At 44.7% G+C, this 18,339-nt stretch overlaps 1 protein-coding gene and 1 pseudogene across 50 annotated transcripts in view; both read right to left on the reverse strand.

Moving 5' to 3' along the window:
• PHACTR4 (phosphatase and actin regulator 4) overlaps positions 1-18,339 on the reverse strand; it is a 146,206-nt gene that overhangs the window by 23,744 nt on the left and 104,123 nt on the right. For 25 of the 50 annotated variants that reach the window (XM_065526533.2, XM_065526532.2, XM_015439700.4 and 22 more), the window contains 4 exons: positions 17,609-17,995; positions 9,589-10,186; positions 6,830-7,014; positions 2,194-2,347 (listed from right to left, as the gene is read on the reverse strand). In XM_065526533.2, coding sequence (XP_065382605.1) covers positions 2,194-2,347; positions 6,830-7,014; positions 9,589-10,186; positions 17,609-17,995 — 1,324 coding nt within the window. Of the gene's footprint in view, positions 1-2,193; positions 2,348-6,829; positions 7,015-9,588; positions 10,187-10,997; positions 11,115-12,354; positions 12,460-17,608; positions 17,996-18,339 lie in introns of those variants that run through there. The other 25 variants (XM_074014919.1, XM_074014880.1, XM_065526500.2 and 22 more) reach the window with 2 other exon arrangements.
• Positions 1,354-1,471, reverse strand: LOC123571180 (U6atac minor spliceosomal RNA; annotated as a pseudogene).

Consider the following 18,339-nt stretch of genomic DNA (forward strand, 5'->3'; position numbering starts at 1 on the left):
CTGTGTCAAACAAAAACCTGTCTATACAACCTGGATTCTTAAGGTGTTACATATGTAGAAAGCTGGCTTGCATTCAGTTTCTCTATACTTTTGGTTCCAGTTGACTTGAAAAATATACTAACATTTTGAAAGGAGGCAGTTACATGGAACATACGAAACAGATATAATGCAAATATGGGTGTGACTGTTAATTGGGTTGGCATCTTATGGTTGAGCAACCAGATAAAAAAAGTGACAGAGAAGCTTTTCTGTTCTGGGAACCATTCTGATTTCTGCAGAAAGTTTTGCAAAACCTTATGTCTATCTCATGGTTTAAAGCTCTCACAGGCTGGCTGGGAGTGGTGGCTCACACCTGTAATCCCAGCACTTTGTGAGGCCAAGGTGGGTGGATCACTTGAGGTCAGGAGTTCGAGACCAGGCTGGCCAACATGGTGAAACGCCATCTTTACTAAAATAACAAAAATTAGCCAGATGTGGTGGTATGCGCTTGTAGTTCCAGCTACTCGGGAGGCTGAGGCAGGAGAAGCACTTGAACCCAGGAGGCAGAGGTTGCAGTCAGTCAAGATCGTACCATTGCACTCTAGCCTGGGTGACAGAGTGAGGCTCCATCTCAAAAATAAAATAGGCCAGGCACTGTGGCTCACGCCTGTAATCCCAGCACTTTGGGAGGCCGAGATGGGTGGATCACGAGGTCAGGAGATCGAGACCATCCTGGCTAACATGGTGAAACCCCGTTCTACTAAAATGCAAAAAATTAGCCAGGCATGGTGGTGGGCGCCTGTAGTCCCAGCTACTCGGGAGGCTGAGGCAGAAGAATTGCTTGAACCCTGGAGGTGGAGGCTGCGGTGAGCCGAGATGGCGCCACTGCACTCCAGCCTGGGCGACAGAGCGAGACTTTGTCTCAAAAAAAAAAAAAATAAATAAAATAAAACAAAATAAAGCTCTCACAGGCAGCTACACCTTCAATTTCCAAATTCTTAGAGGATACCCAACTGTATACAATATATTTTTTGTTTCTTTTCTTTTCTTCTTCTTCTTTTTTTCTTTTTTGAGACAGAGTCTTACTCTGTCACCCAGGCTGGAGTACAGTGGCGCAATCTCGGCTCACCGCAGCCTCCGCCTCCTGGGTTCAGGCAATTCTCCTGCCTCAGCCTCCCGAGTAGCTGGGACTATAGGCGCATGCCACCATGTCTGGCTAATTTTTGTATTTTTAGTAGAGATGGGGTTTCACCGTATTGGTCACGCTGGTCTTGAACTCCTGACCTCAGATGATCTGCCTGTCTTGGCCTCCCAAAGTGCTAGGATTATAGGCATGAGCCACCGCACCCAGCCTCTTTTCTTTCTTTTTTTTTTTTATAAAGTTAGATGCTACGTGGTAGATGGCAATGCCTTGTATGTGTGTTGTCAGGCCCAAAGGGACTCTCCATCCTTGTCAAGTGGAGTGCTAACCTTCTCACCTTTCATACAAAACCCAGTATGTATTTTTAAAAATTATACTCAAAATGATGGGTGTGATGGCTCACACCTACAATCCCAAGACTTTCAGAGAGCAACGTGGGAGGAATGTTTGAGGCCATGAGTTCGAGACCAGCCTGGGAAACACAGACCCTGTCTCTACAAAAAATTATAAAAATTAACAGGGCATGGTGGCGCATGCCTGAGGACCCAGCTATTCAAGAGGCTGAGGTGGGAGGGTGCCTTGAACCCAAGAGTTGGAGGCGGTGAGCCATGATCGAACCACTGCACTCCAGTGGTTCAAAAAATTACACTAAAAAAGATAAATGAATACTCCATGACAAAGTAAACATATAGGCTAGGTATAGGGGATCATGCCTGTAATCCCAGCATTTTGGGAGGCCAAGGTGGGTGATCATTTGCGGCCAGCAGTTCGAGACCAGCTTGGTCAACATGGTGAAACCCTGTCTCTGCTAAAAATACAAAATTAGCCTGGCGTGGTGGCGGGTGCCTATAACCCCAGCTACTCAGGAGACTGAGGCACAAGAATTGCTTGAACCTGGGAGATGGAGGTTACAGTGAGCTGAGATCGCGCCACTGTACTCCAGCCTGGGTGACAGAGCAAGACTGTCTCAAAAAAACAAAACAAAACAAAATAAAAAACCAACACATCTAACAACATCTAACACAAATACTGGCATAACCAAATCAATCAAGCGAATCTAAGCAAAGGCCTACCGGATCAGTGTGTTTCCAATCTGGTGCCGTATTTCATTCCACTCCTCCTTGCTTTTACAAGGCCAAGAATTCAGGTTCAACTCTGGTTCACTGGGTCTGTGGTTCAACTTCATTGCCAGTGTGTCTTTCCTCTTCACTTTGTTGGCGAGAGCACCTTTGCACACAGGGAAGAAAAACAGTAGAACTTGAGGCTTAAAGCGAAAGGTTCAACCTTACCTAGAGCTAGGCAAGAGTCTGAACAAATACAATATTTAATTCCCAGTTCCCACCTGGCCTCAAATGATCCAGCCAGACACTGAGGTGGGGGTAAAGCTAAAGACACCTAAAAATCTTTTTAGCCAGATGGACTCAGATGGTTAAAAGGTATCTTTTCTCTTCTATCAGGCCTCTACATTTTTCCTCCTTGATAAGAGTTGCGACAGGAGAGAGAATCTAAGCATGGGACAGCCCTCTGAATTAAAACATAAAGGCTTTCATACTAACACCCCATAGTCTGTTTTTAAAGCTGCCTTTCTACTTTATCAAGATTCAGTTATTTGCAAAGATGTGCGGGTATGAACATGTTTATTTTTCTCTGCCCTATGGCAATAAGTTCATTAGACCAAAGGGAAAACATCACTTTTATCTTTTAGCCCATGTGCTACCTTTCCTCTACTCCATATTGTTTTATTTTTTCCTTTGAGACGGAGTTTTTGCTCTTGTTGCCTAGGCTGGAGTGCAGTGGCACGATTTTGGCTCATTGCAATCTCCGCCTCCTGGGTTCAAGTGATTCTCCTGCCTTAGCCTCCTGAGTAGCTGGGATTATAGGCGTGCATCACCACGCCCAGCTAATTTTTTGTAGTTTTAGTAGAGACGGGGTTTCATCATGTTGGCCAGGCTGGTCTTGAACTCCTGACCTCAGGTGATTCACCCACCTCGGCCTCCCAAAGTGTAGGGATTACAGGCGTAAGCCACCGTGCCTGGCCTTTTTTTTTGTTTGTTTGTTTTTGAGATGGAGTCTTGCTCTCTCACCCAGGCTGGAGTGCAGTGGCACGATCTTGGCTCACTGCAACCTCCACCTCCCAGGCTCAAGCAATTCTCCTGCCTCAGCCTCCTGAGTAGCTGGGGTTACAGGTGCCCGCTACCACGCCTGGCTAATTTTTTTTTTTTTTTTTTGCAATGGAGTCTTGCTCTGTGACCCAGGCTGGATTGTAGTGGTGCAGTCTTGGCTCACTGCGACCTCTGCCTCCCGGGTTCAAGCAATTCTCCTGCCTCAGCCTCCTTAGTAGCTGGGATTACAGGCACCTGCTACCATGCTCAGCCAATTTTTTATTTTTAGTAGAGACGTAGTTTCACCATGTTGGCCAGGCTGATCTTGAACTCCTGACCTCAGGTGATCCGCCTGCCTCGGCCTCCCAAAGTGCTGGGATTATAGGTATGAGCCACCGTGCCTGGCCATGCCCAGCTAATTTTTTGTATTTTTAGAAGAGATGGGGTTTCACCATGTTGGCCAGGCTGGTCTCAAACTACTAATCTCACCCACCTCAGCCTCCCAAAGTGCTGGGATTAGAGGCACTTAGGTGAATAGTTTTAAAATTGGGGGCAGGCCGGGCGCGGTGGCTCAAGCCTGTAATCCCAGCACTTTGGGAGGCCGAGACGGGCGGATCACGAGGTCAGGAGATCGAGACCATCCTGGCTAACACGGTGAAACCCCGTCTCTACTAAAAAAAATACAAAAAACTAGCCGGGCGAGGTGGCGGGCGCCTGTAGTCCCAGCTACTCGGGAGGCTGAGGCAGGAGAATGGCGTGAACCCAGGAGGCGGAGCTTGCAGTGAGCTGAGATCTGGCCACTGCACTCCAGCCTGGGCGACAGAGCAAGACTCCGTCTCAAAAAAAAAAAAAATAAAATAAAATTGGGGGCAAACAAAAACCTGAAATTAGTACAGCCATTATGGAAAACAGTATGGAGGTTCCTCAAAAGACTGAAAATAGGCCAAATAAGGTGGCTCATGCTCGTAATGCAGCACATTGGGAAGCCAAGGCAGGAAGATTGCTTGAGGCTGGGAGTTTGAGATCAGTCTGGGCAACACAGCAAGACTCCGTTTCTACTTAAAAAACAAAACAAGACCAACAAAACACCCTTAAAAATACAACTACTGGGCCAGTCGCAGTGGCTCATGCCTGTAATCCCAGCACTCTGGGAGGCCAAGGTGGGTGGATCACTCGGTCACGATCAAGAGATCGCGACCATCCCGGCCAACATGGTGAAACCCCGTCTATACTAAAAAAAAAAAAAACAAAAAAACAAACAAACAAAAAACTAAAATTAGCTGGGTGTGGTGGTACACACCTGTAATCCCAGCTACTTGAGAGGCTGAGGCAGAAGAATCGCTCGAACCCGGGAGGCAGAGGTTGCAGTGAGCTGAGAAAAAGCCACTGCACTCCTGCCTGATAACAGAGTGAGCCTCCGTCTACTTAAAAAAAAAAAAAAAAAAAAAAAAAAAAAAAATATATATATATATATATATATATATAGGAAAGGAAATCATCAAATCAATGTCATCCTTATTGCAGTACTATTTATAATCCCCAAGATATGGAATCAGACTAAGTGTCTATCAATAAACGAAGGGATAAAGAAAACGTGGTGTATATACACAATTGAATATTATTCTGCCATGAAAAAGAAATAAATCCTGTAATTTGTTGCAATTTGTAATTGCAACAAAATGGATGAAACTGGAGGACATTATGTTAAGTGAAATAAGCCAGGCACAGAAAGATAAATGTTGTATGTTCTCACTCTTACGTGGGAGCTAAAAAAGTTGATCTCACAGAGGTAATAAATAAAATGGTGGTTACTAGAGGTTGGGAAGGGTAGAGGGGATGGGGGAGAGAAAGACTGGTTAATGGGTAGAAAAATATAATTAGATAGAAGGAATAAGATCTAGGCCGGGTGTGGTGGCTCATGCCTGTAATTGCAGCACTTTGGGAGCTGAGGTGGGCAGATCACTTTGAGCTCACGAGTTCAAGACCAGCCTGGGCAACATGGTGAAACCCTGTCTCTACAAAAAAATACAAAAATTAGCTGGGTGTGGTGGCTCATGCCTGTGTTCTCAGCTACTTAGGAGGCTGAGGCGGGAGCATCACTTGAGCCAGGAAATGGAGGTTCCAGTGAGCTAAGACTGTGCCACTGCACTCCAGCCTGCAAAGTGAGACACTCTCAAAAAACAGGAATAAGATCTAGTGTTCGGTGGCACAATAGGGTGACTATAGTTAACAATAATTTATTGTATATTTCAAGATAACCAGAAAGGTAGATTTGGAATATTCCCAATACAAACAAATGGTAAGTGTTTGAGGTGATGGATACCCTGATTACCCATACACACATGCTTATATCAAAATATCTCATGTACCCCATAAAAATGTACTACTATTATATATCTATAAAAATTAAAAATAAGCTAGGCATGGTGGCCCATGCCTGTAATCCTAGAACTTTGGGAGGTCAAGGCAGGGGGATCACATGAGGTCAGGAGTTCAAGAACAGCCTGGGCAGCTGGGCACAGTGGCTCACGCCTGTAATCTCAGAACTCTGGGAGGTGGGCAGATCATGAGATTGAGTTCGAGACCAGCCTGGCCAATATGGTGAAGCCCCGGCCTCTACTAAAAATACAAAAAAAATTAGCTGGGCCTGGTGGCAGGCGCCTGTAATCCCAGCTACTTGGGAGGCTGAGGCAGGAGAATTGCTTGAACCCGGGAGGTGGAGGTTGCAGTGAGCTGAGATCGTGCCACTGCACTCCAGACTGGGTGACAGAGCAAGACTCCTTCTCAAAATAAAATAAAATAAAATAAAATAAAATAAAATAAAATAAAAAAAATCCTTTATGGCCAGGCGCGGTGGCTCACGCCTGTAATTCCAGCACTTTGGGAGGCTGAGGCAGGTGGATCACCTGAGGTCGGGAGTTTGAGACCAGCCTGACCAATGTGGTGAAGCCCATCTCTACTAAAAATACAAAATTAGCCAGGCATGGTGGCACATGCCTGTAATCCCAGCTACTTGGGAGGCTGAGGCAGGAGAATCACTTGAACCTGGGAGGTGGAGATTAAGGTGAGCTGAGATTGTGCCATTGTACTCTAGCCTGGGCACAAGAGCAAAATTCCGTCTCAAAAAAAAAAAAAAAGAACAGACTAGGCAACATAACGAGACCCATCTCTACAAAACAAAACAAAAAACCAAAGAAACCTAACCAGTTGTGGCACACATCTGTAGTCCTAGCTATTTGGGAGGTTGAGGAGTAAGGATCACTTAAGCCCAGGAGTTCAAGGCTGCAGTGAACTACGATTGCACCACTGTACTCCAGCTGGGTGATAGAGCAAAACCTTGTCCAAAAAAAAAAAAAAATTAAATTAAAAAACCCCGAAAAACCTAACTGAGTGACTCAATCTACTTGGATCCCTGTCTTGGCTTGTTTTATCAGAGGGGTGATAACAGGGACAAGGAGTACTTCACAGTGGCTTCCAACATCAGTTAGCCAGATGAGTTAATGGGAGAAGGTACCTGTTTCCATATCTCTTTTGACACTTGCTAAGATCAGCAAATAGCTTTATCTGGAAAAGAATTTTCCCTTTTGCTTTTCCCTCCCTTTCTTACTCTGATAGCTTTCATCTTCATCTTCTTCATCTCGGTACTGAATGGGACCTTCTGAATCAGAGTCGCTCTCCTTCTCTTCTTCCTCCTGTACACACTGTGGTAATTTAGAAATGACTGAGGTAGATGTTATGTCTTCACTGAATGTGGATGGACAGGTTTGCTCCTCCTCTTCTTCATCATCTGGACTAACAAATTAACATAATTATATTTTCTTTTTAGAAACAAAGAGGATAACTGACTTTTTTTTTTTTTTTGAGATGGAGTTTCGCTCTGTCGCCCAGGCTGGAGTACAGTGGCCGGATCTCAGCTCACTGCAAGCTCCGCCTCCTGGGTTCACGCCATTCTCCTGCCTCAGCCTCCCGAGTAGCTGGGACTACAGGCGCCCGCCACCTCGCCCGGCTAATTTTTTGTATTTTTAGTAGAGACGGGGTTTCACCGTGTTAGCCAGCATGGTCTCGATCTCCTGACCTCGTGATCCGCCCATCTCGGCCTCCCAAAGTGCTGGGATTACAGGCTTGAGCCACCGCGCCCGGCCAAGGATAACTGACTTTTAAGACAAAGGACTGAAATAAAGTCTGGGCATAGTGGCTCATACCTGTAATCCCAGCACTTTGGGAGATGGAGATGGGGAAATTCACCTGAGGTCAGGAGTTTGAGACCAGCCTGGCCAACATGGTGAAACCCTGTCTCTACTAAAAATACAAAAATTAGCCAGGCATAGTGGTGGGCACCTGTAATCCCAGCTACTTGGGAGGCTGAGGCAGGAGGATCTCTTGAACCCAGGAGGCGGAGGTTGAAGTGAACCGAGATTGTGCCATTGCACTCCAGCCTGGGTGACGAGAGCGAGACTCCGTCTCAAAAAAAAAAAAAAAAAAGACAAAAGGACTGAAATAACCATAAAAAAAAAAAAAAGAAAATCTATGAAGTAACTTATAATTCTCTCCCTTAACTTTTTTTTTTTTTTGAGACAGAGTCTCGTTCTGTCGCCCAGGCTGGAGTGCAGTGGCACGATCTCGGCTCACTGCAAGCTCCGCCTCCCGGGATCATGCCATTCTGCCTCAGTCTCCCGAGTAGCTGGGACTACAGGCGCCTGCCACCACGCCCGGCTAATTTTTTGTATTTTTTTTTTTAGTAGAGACGGGGTTTCACCGTGTTAGCCAGGATGGTCTTGATCTCCTGACCTCGTGATCCGCCCACCTCGGCCTCCCAAAGTGCTGGGATTACAGGCGTGAGCCACCACACCCGGCCATTCTCCCTTAACTTTAACAATCTTGCTAAAAAACTTTTTAGCAGGTATTAATCTAAGGGTTCAAATTCCAGCTTTACCACTTATTAGGCACTGGTGCTTTCCAGCATTTGTCTAATGTCATTCTCACAAGCCTACAGAGTAAATATTATTCCCATTTAGAGATGATATAACTAAAGAGCAGAAGGCTTAAGTAACTTAACATTACTATAAGCTAAGAGTGGTAGTGCTGCAATTTGAACCCAGCGCTATCTCACTCCAAGGTGAATGCTCTTAAGCACCACATTATACAATGCCTTCTCTGTAGTATATAAAACTAACAGTTGTAATTTTTTATGTACATAATTTTGTAAATTTTGTGTCATCACAAAAATCTCCATGAAAAAAAAAATCACGAGAGTAAAAAGTTGAAATTTGGCCAGGCGCAGTGGCTCACACCCATGATCCCAGCATTCTATGAGGCTGAGGCAGGCAGACTGCTTGAGCCCAGGAGTTCACGACCAGCCTGGGCAACACAGCAAAACCCCATCTCTAACAAAAAATACAAAAATTAGCTGGGTGTGATGGCATGCGCCTGTAGTCACAGTTACTCGGGAGGCTGAGGAGGGAGAATGGCTTGAACCCAGGAGGTGGAGGTTGCAGTGAGCCAAGACTGCACCACTGCACTCCAGCTTGGGTGAGAGAGTGAGAACCTGTCTCAAACATAAATAAATAAATAAAAATAAAGTTTTAAGATAAGATTAAAAAAAGAAAGAGTCCAAATTCTGTAACTTATCCTTTTGGCAGAGTATTCTTTGTACTTTAAATTTATTCACATTGCTGGGTGCGGTGGCTCACGCTCGTAATCGCAGCACTTTGTAAGACCAAGATGGGTGGATCACCTGAGGTCAGGAGTTTGAGACCACCCTGGCCAACATGGTGAAACCCCATCTCCACTAAAAATGCAAAAATCAGCTGGATGTGGTAGCACATGCCTGTAATCCCAGCTACTCGGGAGGCTGAGGCAGGAGAACCACTTGAACCTGGGTGACAGAGGTTACAGTAAGCTGAGATTGTGCTACTGCATTCCAGCCTGGGTGACAGAGCAGGACTCTATCTCGGGAAAAAAAAAAAAAAACTTTATTCACATTTTCTTTTTTTCTTTGAGACAGAATCTCGCTGTCGCCCAGGCTGGAGTACAGTGGCACAATCTTGGCTCACTGCAACCTCCACCTCCCAGTTAAAGCGATTCTCCTGCCTCAGCCTCCCAAGTAGCTGGGATTACAGGTATGCGCCACCACGCCTGGCTAATTTTTGTTATTTTCATAGAGACAGGGCTTTACTATATTGGCCAGGCTAGTCTTGAACTCCTGACCTCAGGTGATCAATCCATTCGCCTCAGCCTCCCAAAGTGCTGGGCTTACAGGTGTGGGCCACCGTGCCCGGCCCACATTTTCTTTCTATGAGTAATTTTTTCCAAGCAGGGCTATCTAGAGTAAAGGAGAAACAAGAGGCAAGCTTCAAAGGCACTTACACTTTCAGCATTTCAATAGTGATGGGAAGAGACCTGGTCCGACCCAGCGTACTGCTGTCCTCAGAAAAGCCGTCACTGGTTTCAAAGAGCAACGAGTGAGCTCTGTGAGAACCCTCCAGAGGAGGAGTCATGGGAAGTGGGCTGGTGAGGGCCTGCTGGATTCGAATATGCAGTGGGAGTGGAGGCAACCTAGAGGGTATATGGGGCTCCCCAAAGTTCTGGTCCAATATCCTCTTGGGGACTTCCTTTTTCTGATCTTCCTGCTGGGGAATCTCCTGGTGTAGATCTATGGATGGTGGAAACTCAATTTCTGGCACAACTTTAAAAGTCTTAGCAGAGAATGGAGGGGTGCGTGGAGGCTCTGGAGGTATATGAGCAGGCAGTGGGGGGGACGGAGAGCGAGGTGAGATCATTGATAGCAGTTCTGAGCCCACAGAACATGTGCTCTTCTCTCTTTCATCACTTGGTGTTTTTGTGGTGATGGCAGCAGCAGACTCCAAGGTGGGTACTGAGGTCGATGGAATGCCTCTCTTAGGTGGTAAGGGTGGGGACGGTTTTGATAACAATGTACCACTGTTTATTGCTTGGGACAGTTCAGCTGGAAAAGAGAGAGCAACACATGAATTTCACATGACTTTCCAATGCTTTGAAGGGCTGGCCCAGGGCCTAGAATTAAAGTTGAGTTCAGTTTTAATCTTTCAAGCAAGTTAAATAATTTCATAGTTTTGCCATTCCCTACATATTTTATCCTGAAACGAAGTTTATATTTATTCAAATAGAAGGCCTAATAAATGTACAGAGGTGTAGGAAGACTGATGAGTAGCTTACTTCATTGCTATGGCAACAGATATGACAATTTTTTTTTTTTTTTCAGACAGGGTCTCACTCTTTCACCCAGACTGGAGTGCAGTGCGCACGATCTCGGTTTACCGCAACCTCTGCCTCCCAGGCTCAAGTGATTCTCCTGCCTCAGCCTACCAAGTAGCTGAGATTACAGGCACATGCCACTATGGCCCGGCTAATTTTTGTATTTTTAGTAGAGATGGGGTTTCACCATGTTGGCCAGGTTGGTCTCAAACTCCTGACCTCAAATGATCCACCTGCCTTGGCCTCTCAAAGTGTTGGGATTACAGGCGTGAGCCACGGCACCTGGCTGACAACTTTTTGTAATTTGATCTTTGTGTAGTTAATATGAATAGAGACAAAAACATCCAACAAAAAGTTATTTTGTGGCTGGGCACGGTGGCTCACGCCTGTAATCCCAATACTTTGGGAGGCCGAGGTGGGCAGATTACTTGAGGTCAGGAGTTCGAGACCAGCCTGGCCAACATGATGAAACCCCGTCTACTTAAAAAACAAAAACAACAACAAAAAAAACCCCAAAATTAGCTAGGTGTAGTGGCAGGCACCTGTAATCCCAGCTACTCGGGAGAGGTTGAGGTACGAGAATCTCTTGAACCTGGGAGGCAGAGGCTGCAGTGAGCCAAGGTCACGCCACCACATTCCAGGCTGGACAGCACAAGATTCTGACTCAAAAAAAAAAAAAAAAAAAAAAAAAAAAAAGGTTATTTTGTATAACAGTACTCCATTAAAAAATTTAAACATTCAGATAGCATAAAATAAATATTAGTGGGTATTGTTACCATATCCTGATAATGAATGATATCTCAATATCTCAGCTCTGTGTTATAAAACTATCAATACTGACATCTTGAATTTTTTTTTTTTTTTTTTGAGATGGAGTCTCACGCTGTTGCCCAGGCTGGAGTGCAGTGGCGCGATCTCGGCTCACTGCAAGCTCCGCCTCCTGGGTTCACGCCATTCTCCTGCCTTAGCCTCCTGAGTAGCTAGGACTACAGGCGCCCGCCACCGTGCCCGGCTAATTTTTTGTATTTTTAGTAGAGACGGGGTTTCACTGTGGTCTCGATCTCCTGACCTTGTGATCCGCCCGCCTCGGCCTCCCAAAGTGCTGGGATTACAGGCTTGAGCCACCGCGCCCGGCCGACATCTTGAATTTTTATAGCAATTGCAAAGTCCTTTGAATAAATCAGTGTTTTCTGTCCTTGAAGTCATATTCTCCTTCTACCACCTGAGGTGACAGGGGAAACAAGATAGCATCTTTACCATTTTTCAGAAGGAAAAAGCGAGGCCACAGAAGTTAGGCGACTTTGCCCAAGATCATACTACAAACTGGCATGGACTCAGCTAGTATCCAGGTCTCTGACTATTTGACTGCATCCTACTGTCTCTATTTATTACTTTTTTTATTTTACTTTTTTTGAGACAGAGTCTCACTCTGTTGCCCAGGCTGGAGTGCAGTGGCACGATCTCGGCTCACTGCAAGCTCTGCCTCCTGGGTTCACGCCATTCTCCTGCCTCAGCCTCCCGAGTAGCTGGGATTACAGGTGCCTGCCACCAAGCCCAGCTAATTTTTTTTTGTATTTTTAGTAGAGATGGGGTTTCACTGTGTTAGCCAGGATGGTCTCAATCTCCTGACCTCGTGATCTGCCCACCTTGGCCTCCCAAAGTGCTGGGATTACAGGTGTGAGCCACCGCGCCCGGCCTACTGTCTCTAATTTTTATTACTGTGTACACCTCTTATGTTCCCTTTGCACCTCAGCTTCCCATGTTCACTCTCCACTATATGATGGGCTCCTTGATGGCAGGGCAACCTTGTCTCCATCAACATATCATCCACAAGGCTGTGCACAGTACCTGGCATCTAGTGGACCCTCAATATATGCTTATGAGATGAGAAGCCCTCACCCTGTATCATGACAGTATATATTCCTATGGTTTCACCAAAGCCCACAATGACTCAGCAAAGGTGTTGTTGTTTCAGCAAAATTCCTTTGGAGGGCTGCAGAAGACCTGTAAAAGTGGATCATTAGATCACACAGGAGCAAAACTGGTAAAATAATTAGAGTAGTCATTTTTTCCCTGCTGAAAGCAAAAAAAAAAAAAAAAAATAGTTCTTTTGATCACCAACCTGTAACCTACTCAAACCCTTTATTTTTATTTTCATCCCATTCAGTATTCTCAAATGGTCTCAAAAACTTCCCTTAAATAAAACTGTATTTGTCCTAAATCCCAAAAATTGGAGATGTTCAAAGTAAAAGGCTAAATATTTTTTTCTTTTTTGAGACGGAGTTTCGCTCTTGCTGCCCAGGCTGGAGTGCAATGGCACCATCTCAGTTAACCACAACGTCTACCTCCTAGGTTCAAGTGATTCTCCTACCTGAGCCTCCCAAGTAGCTGGGATTATAGGCATGCGCCACCAGGCCCGGCTAATTTTTTGTATTTTTAGTAGAGACAGGTTTCTCTGTTGGTCAGGCTGGTCTTGAACTCCCGACCCCAGGTGATCCACCCACCTTGGCCTCCCAAAGTGCTGGGATTACAGGTGTGTGCCACTGTGCCCGGCCAAGGCTAGCTAATTTTGTAATTCTTCTTTTTTCTTCTGAAACAAGGTCTCCCTCTGTTGCCCAGGCTGGAGTGCAGTGGCATGAATAATAGCTCACTGTAGCCCCGATCTCCTGGGTTGAAGTGATCCTCTTGCTACAGCCTCCCAAGTAGCAAGGACTACAGGTCGATGCCACCATGCTTGGCTAAATTTTAATTTTTAGTAGAGACAAGGTCTCGCTATGCTGCCCAGGCTGGTCTTGAGCTCCTGGGCTCCAGTGATAGGCCCACCTCAGCCTCCCAAAGTGCTGGGATTATGGATGTGAGCCACCACACCCAGCTTCTTTTCTTTTTCTTTTTCTTTTTTATTTATTTATTTTTGAGACAGAGTCTCGCTGTGTCGCCCAGGCTGGGGTGCAGTGGTGCGATCTCGGCTCACTGCAAGCTCCGCCTCCTGGGTTCACGCCATTCTCCTGCCTCAGCCTCCGAGTAGCTGGGACTACAGGCGCCCGCCACCACGCCCGGCTAGTTTTTTGTATTTTTAGTAGAGACGGGGTTTCACCATGTTAGCCAGGGATGGTCTCGATCTCCTGATCTCGTGATCCGCCCGCCTCGGCCTCCCAAAGTGCTGGGATTACAGGCTTGAGCCACCGCGCCCGGCCTTTCTTTTTCTTTTTAAATTAAATTATTTTAGACAGGGTCTCACTGTGTCACTGGAGTGCAGTGGCGCAGTCACGGCTCACTTCAGTTTTAACCTCCCTGGGCTCAGGTGATCCTCCTACCTCAGCCTCCCAAGTAGCTGGGACTATAGACATGTGCCACCATGCCCAGCTAATTTTTTGGGGGTTACTTTTTGTAGAGATAGGTTTCTCCACATTGTCTAGGCTGGTCTCAAACATTCTACCTGCCTCAACCTCCCAAAGTGTTGGTACTACAGGTGTGAGCCAACCAGCCGTACCCAGCCTTTTTTTTTTTTTTAGAGACAGGATGTCGCTCTGTTACCCAGGCTGGAGTGCAGTAGTGTAATCATAACTCACTGCAGCCTTGAACTCCTGTGCTTACCCAATCCTCTTACTTCAACCTCCCACGTAGCTAGAATTACAGGCACATGTCACCATGCCCAGCTAATTTTTAAATATTTTATAGAGATGGGGTCTTGCTACGTTGCTCAGGCTGGTCTCGAACTCCTGGCCTCAAGTGATCTTTCCACCTCGGCCTCCCCAAATGCTGGGATTATAGGCATGAGCCACTGTGCCTGGCCTAATTTTATAATGTTTTAATGTCACTCATTATAAATACTTTCTTTCTTTCTTTCTTTCTTTTTTTTTTTTGAGACAGAGTCTCGCTCTGTTGCCTAGGTTGGAGTACAGTGGTGCAGTTTTGGCTCAATGCAACCACCACTTCCCGGGTTCAAGCGACTCTCCTGCCTCAGCCTCCTGAGTAGCTGGGATTACAGGCATGCACCACCATGCCCAGATCATTTTTTGTAGTTTTAGTAGAGACGGGGTTTCACCATGTTGCCTAGGCTGGTCTCAAACTCTGGGCCTCAAGCGATCTGCCCTCCTTGGTCTCTCAAAGTGCTGGGATTACAGGCGTGAGCCACCGTGCCTGGGCCCATTAATAAATTTTTAAAAAGGCTTTCTAGAAAAACACTTCATACACACACAAAAAGATTCTAAAAATATGAATTTTAGGAGCAGTGAAAGATATATTTTTGGAAAGATTGGATTTTTGCTGATTCTCTAAAAACAGCTGTTAGCTATTCCATCTACAACAAAACTCATTCCTGATGAGACCATAAATGAATATTTTTACTTTTGAATTAATAAGATAAATTATATTTGGTAATCTGAGGAAGGCATATATGTTAAGGAAGTAAATTCCGGTACATATACCCTGACAACAGCATCTGGCTGTAGTTTTGTGGAAAAATTCCAGAGTGTTTCTGGGATGGGTAATAATTCTCTTTCACCTGTTCAGCTATTGCTGGTAGTTTTTCCTTAGTCCTAATACTCCATGTTATACCAATGAGAAGACAGTAGTACTTTTGAAGCAATGGTTTCCAAACTTTTGGATTTCAGTGACTAAAACAATAAAAAAAATCTTGATCAACCTTAGATTGTTGGTTTTTTTTTTCTAGTTTTTTTATTGAGGTTGTCATTTTCTAAGATTTCCAAATAAGGCTTGATATTAAGTAAACCATTTATGAACATAATCCTTTTGTGAAAGAAATGGCATTTTAACCCCAAAGGATTACGAAGATTATAATTTTAGAATAAAAGAGAGTCCGTTAAATTAAATCTATTTAGCTCTAAGTAATGCTCTGTGAACTGTTCTATTTTTCTTCTTCTGCTGAGGACCCCTCATGGACTAATACTGATTCCTCAGTTACAAGGTCCTCAGTTACAAGGTCTATTTACCTCAAGCCAAGAATGAGCTCTGCAGTGTAGTCCAGGGTATCATACACAAATGATCATTTTATATGTTGCCTTAATTTGAAAAGGGTGGTATTCCACTGGTCTAGCACAGAGGCTGTCAATGTGTGCTCCCTGGACAGCAACATCAGTATCATCTGGGAACCTATTAGAAAGGCAAATTCTCAAGCCCATCTCAGACTTACTAAAATCAGAAACTCTAGGGGAAGCATCCAGCAGTCTGTTATCATAAGCTTTCTAGGTGATCCTGAGGAGAACACCAGTTTGCGAACACTACTGTAAGGAACAGAGGTCTGGACCTGAGAGTTGAAAAGCCTATGTTCAGTTTCTATCTTTCACTAACTACAACCTTTTTTTTTTTTTTTTTTGAGATGGAGTTTCGCTCTTGTTGCCCAGGCTGGAGTGCAGTGGCACAATCTCAGCTCACTGCAGTGTCTGCCTCCCGGGTTCAAGCAATTCTCCTGCCTCAGCTTCCCGAGTAGCTGGGATTACAGGTGCCTGCCACCATGCCCAGCTAATTTTTTGTATTTTTAGTGGAGATGGGGTTTCGCCATGTTGGCCAGGCTAGTCTTGAACTCCTGACCTCAGGTGATCTGCTTCCCAAAGTGCTGGGATCACAGGCATGAGTCACCACGCCCGGCCTACAACCTTGAATGAATCACACACAATGTCTTCATGTTCTAATTGCCCTACCTATAGAAAAGATAAAATCGGTTTCCTGCAGCACAAGGTAGTTTTGAAAATAAGTATGTGAAGGCTCCCCAAGTTCCTCACAGATAAGTCAACATGACACTATCCTTCCAAAGTGGTGGTAATAACAACTTCACCCTGTTTTCATCAAGCTACTCCAAACTGTCATACTCATAAAATATTCTAAGCCTGTTTTTCAAGGTTTGAATCACTCCACCCAACTTGGTGATATTAAATATTTAATGAGTATAGTTTTTATTCATTCATTCAATCCTGAACAAGAACTTTAAGCAGTACTAAGCCTAGTATCATTTTTCCTGAAAAAACTATATTTTTATTAGCTTTGAAGCACTCATTAGCTTTCCTCTCCCTTTCTTGAAAATTCTTCTAAGAAACTGTACATTTATATAAAGAAAGTAGACTTAAATAGAACTTTGGGTAAATGCAAAAAATTTACTAAACCCATACAAATTTACTGATTATGTTACCTGCTTTCTCTACCATCACTTATTTTAATATAAGAATAGCATTCTTAACTCTCCCAAGATAAAACATGATTTTCTCAGAACAATTTAAGTAATACCTTCTGCAGTTCCCTATGAAAATAACTATGCCAGACACTGAATCCCAAGTTCCACTGACATCTACAGAATCATCCTTTTATCTACTAGACTCATTTATGCTTATGGAAGGCATAGGTAGTTTTAAGTAGATTAAACAAATTTTCATTTGAAAAGTTTGCCTTGCCCCTTGTGAGCTGAGGCATTATTCTAATTTTTTCACAAGTGCCACAGATAACTCCATGCAGGTGGAATCTGTTATGGTCTTCACATATCCAGTCCAACTATACACACACACATACACACACACACACACACACACACACACACACACACAAATATAGTGTTTTGGAATCATTGTTTTAGAAAAACAGATTAAATATTAGATTAAAAAGTAGATTAAAACCCCCCAAACTTAAATCTAATCTTAGTGATGTTTACATTTATGGCCATCTGCCTCAGTTTCACGACTTTTTTTGTTTGTTTTTGTTTTTTTGAGACGGAGTCTCTCTCTGTCGCCCAGGCTGGAGTGCACAATCTTGGCTCACTACAACTTCCGCCTCCTGCGTTCAAGCAATTCTCTTGCCTCAGCCTCCCAAGTAGCTGTGACTACAGGCACGTGCCACCACGCCCAGCTAATTTTTTGTATTTTTAGTAGAGACGGGGTTTCACCATGTTAGCCAGGATGGTCTCGATCTCCTGACCTTGTTGTGATCCACCCACCTCGGCCTCCCAAAGTGCTGGGATTACAGGCGTGAGCCACTGCACCCAGCCTATTTTTTCTTAACCTAAGACTTTTCTCCATATTGAGGTCATTCAAAGGGACAAGATATGGAAAATTCTCAGAGACTATCAATATTATACCAGTTATCCAATAAAATAACCATCCAACATCAAACCAAACCCAAAACACCAGAAGCCTAAAGACTTACTTACCAATGACAGGGTTGCTATTTCTGTGAGCTGGTTTAGGGGGAGGGATAGGGGGCTGCTTGGCAGGGACCATATGAGTGAGGCTTAAGGTAGCAGTAGTGTTAGTGCTGGCAGGAGTAGCAGGCAGAATCCTGGGTGCTGGGGAAGGAGTGACAGACAGATTAACAGTCTTTGCGAGGCTTGTGGCAGCAGTGGTGGCAGCGGGTGCTGTGGTGATGGAGGTGGAGATGATGAACCTTGCCATGCCGCCAGAGGAAGTGGCATCCTTTGCTTGACCTTCATTTGCTTCATGAGAAGAGGACAAGGGTCTTTTGGGAGGAAGTAAAGGTTGTTTGGGTACATTCTCAGGAACAGACTCTGCTTCAGAACTAGGCTGGCTTCCAGTTGAGCCTGTGTAATAACATGTATGATATAAAAAGGGAAGAGAGAGTAACAAGAGAGACTGAAAAAGCTAACACATCTATGAATTTATGGCCAATTTCACCAATTAATTTATAGATTAGCTCATAGGTTACCGTTCTCGATGCCTCCCAACCTCCCCATACTTAGGAAATGTCAGTAAGAAAGGCTCAGTAAGAGATGCTCATTGTGGTAGTGATTCTTCACATGAGGGCTAGGCTACTGGAGGAGAGCCACAACAAAATTCCTTGGGTGAAAGAAGTGGAATGTGTGGCTGGAAAAAAATCCTATAGGTATCTGATACTAAACATCCTCTTCCCTTCTTGAGGATCACA

The sequence above is a fragment of the Macaca fascicularis genome, chromosome 1 (genome assembly GCF_037993035.2).
Source record: "Macaca fascicularis isolate 582-1 chromosome 1, T2T-MFA8v1.1".
In the NCBI taxonomy this organism is placed as follows: Eukaryota; Metazoa; Chordata; class Mammalia; order Primates; family Cercopithecidae; genus Macaca; species Macaca fascicularis.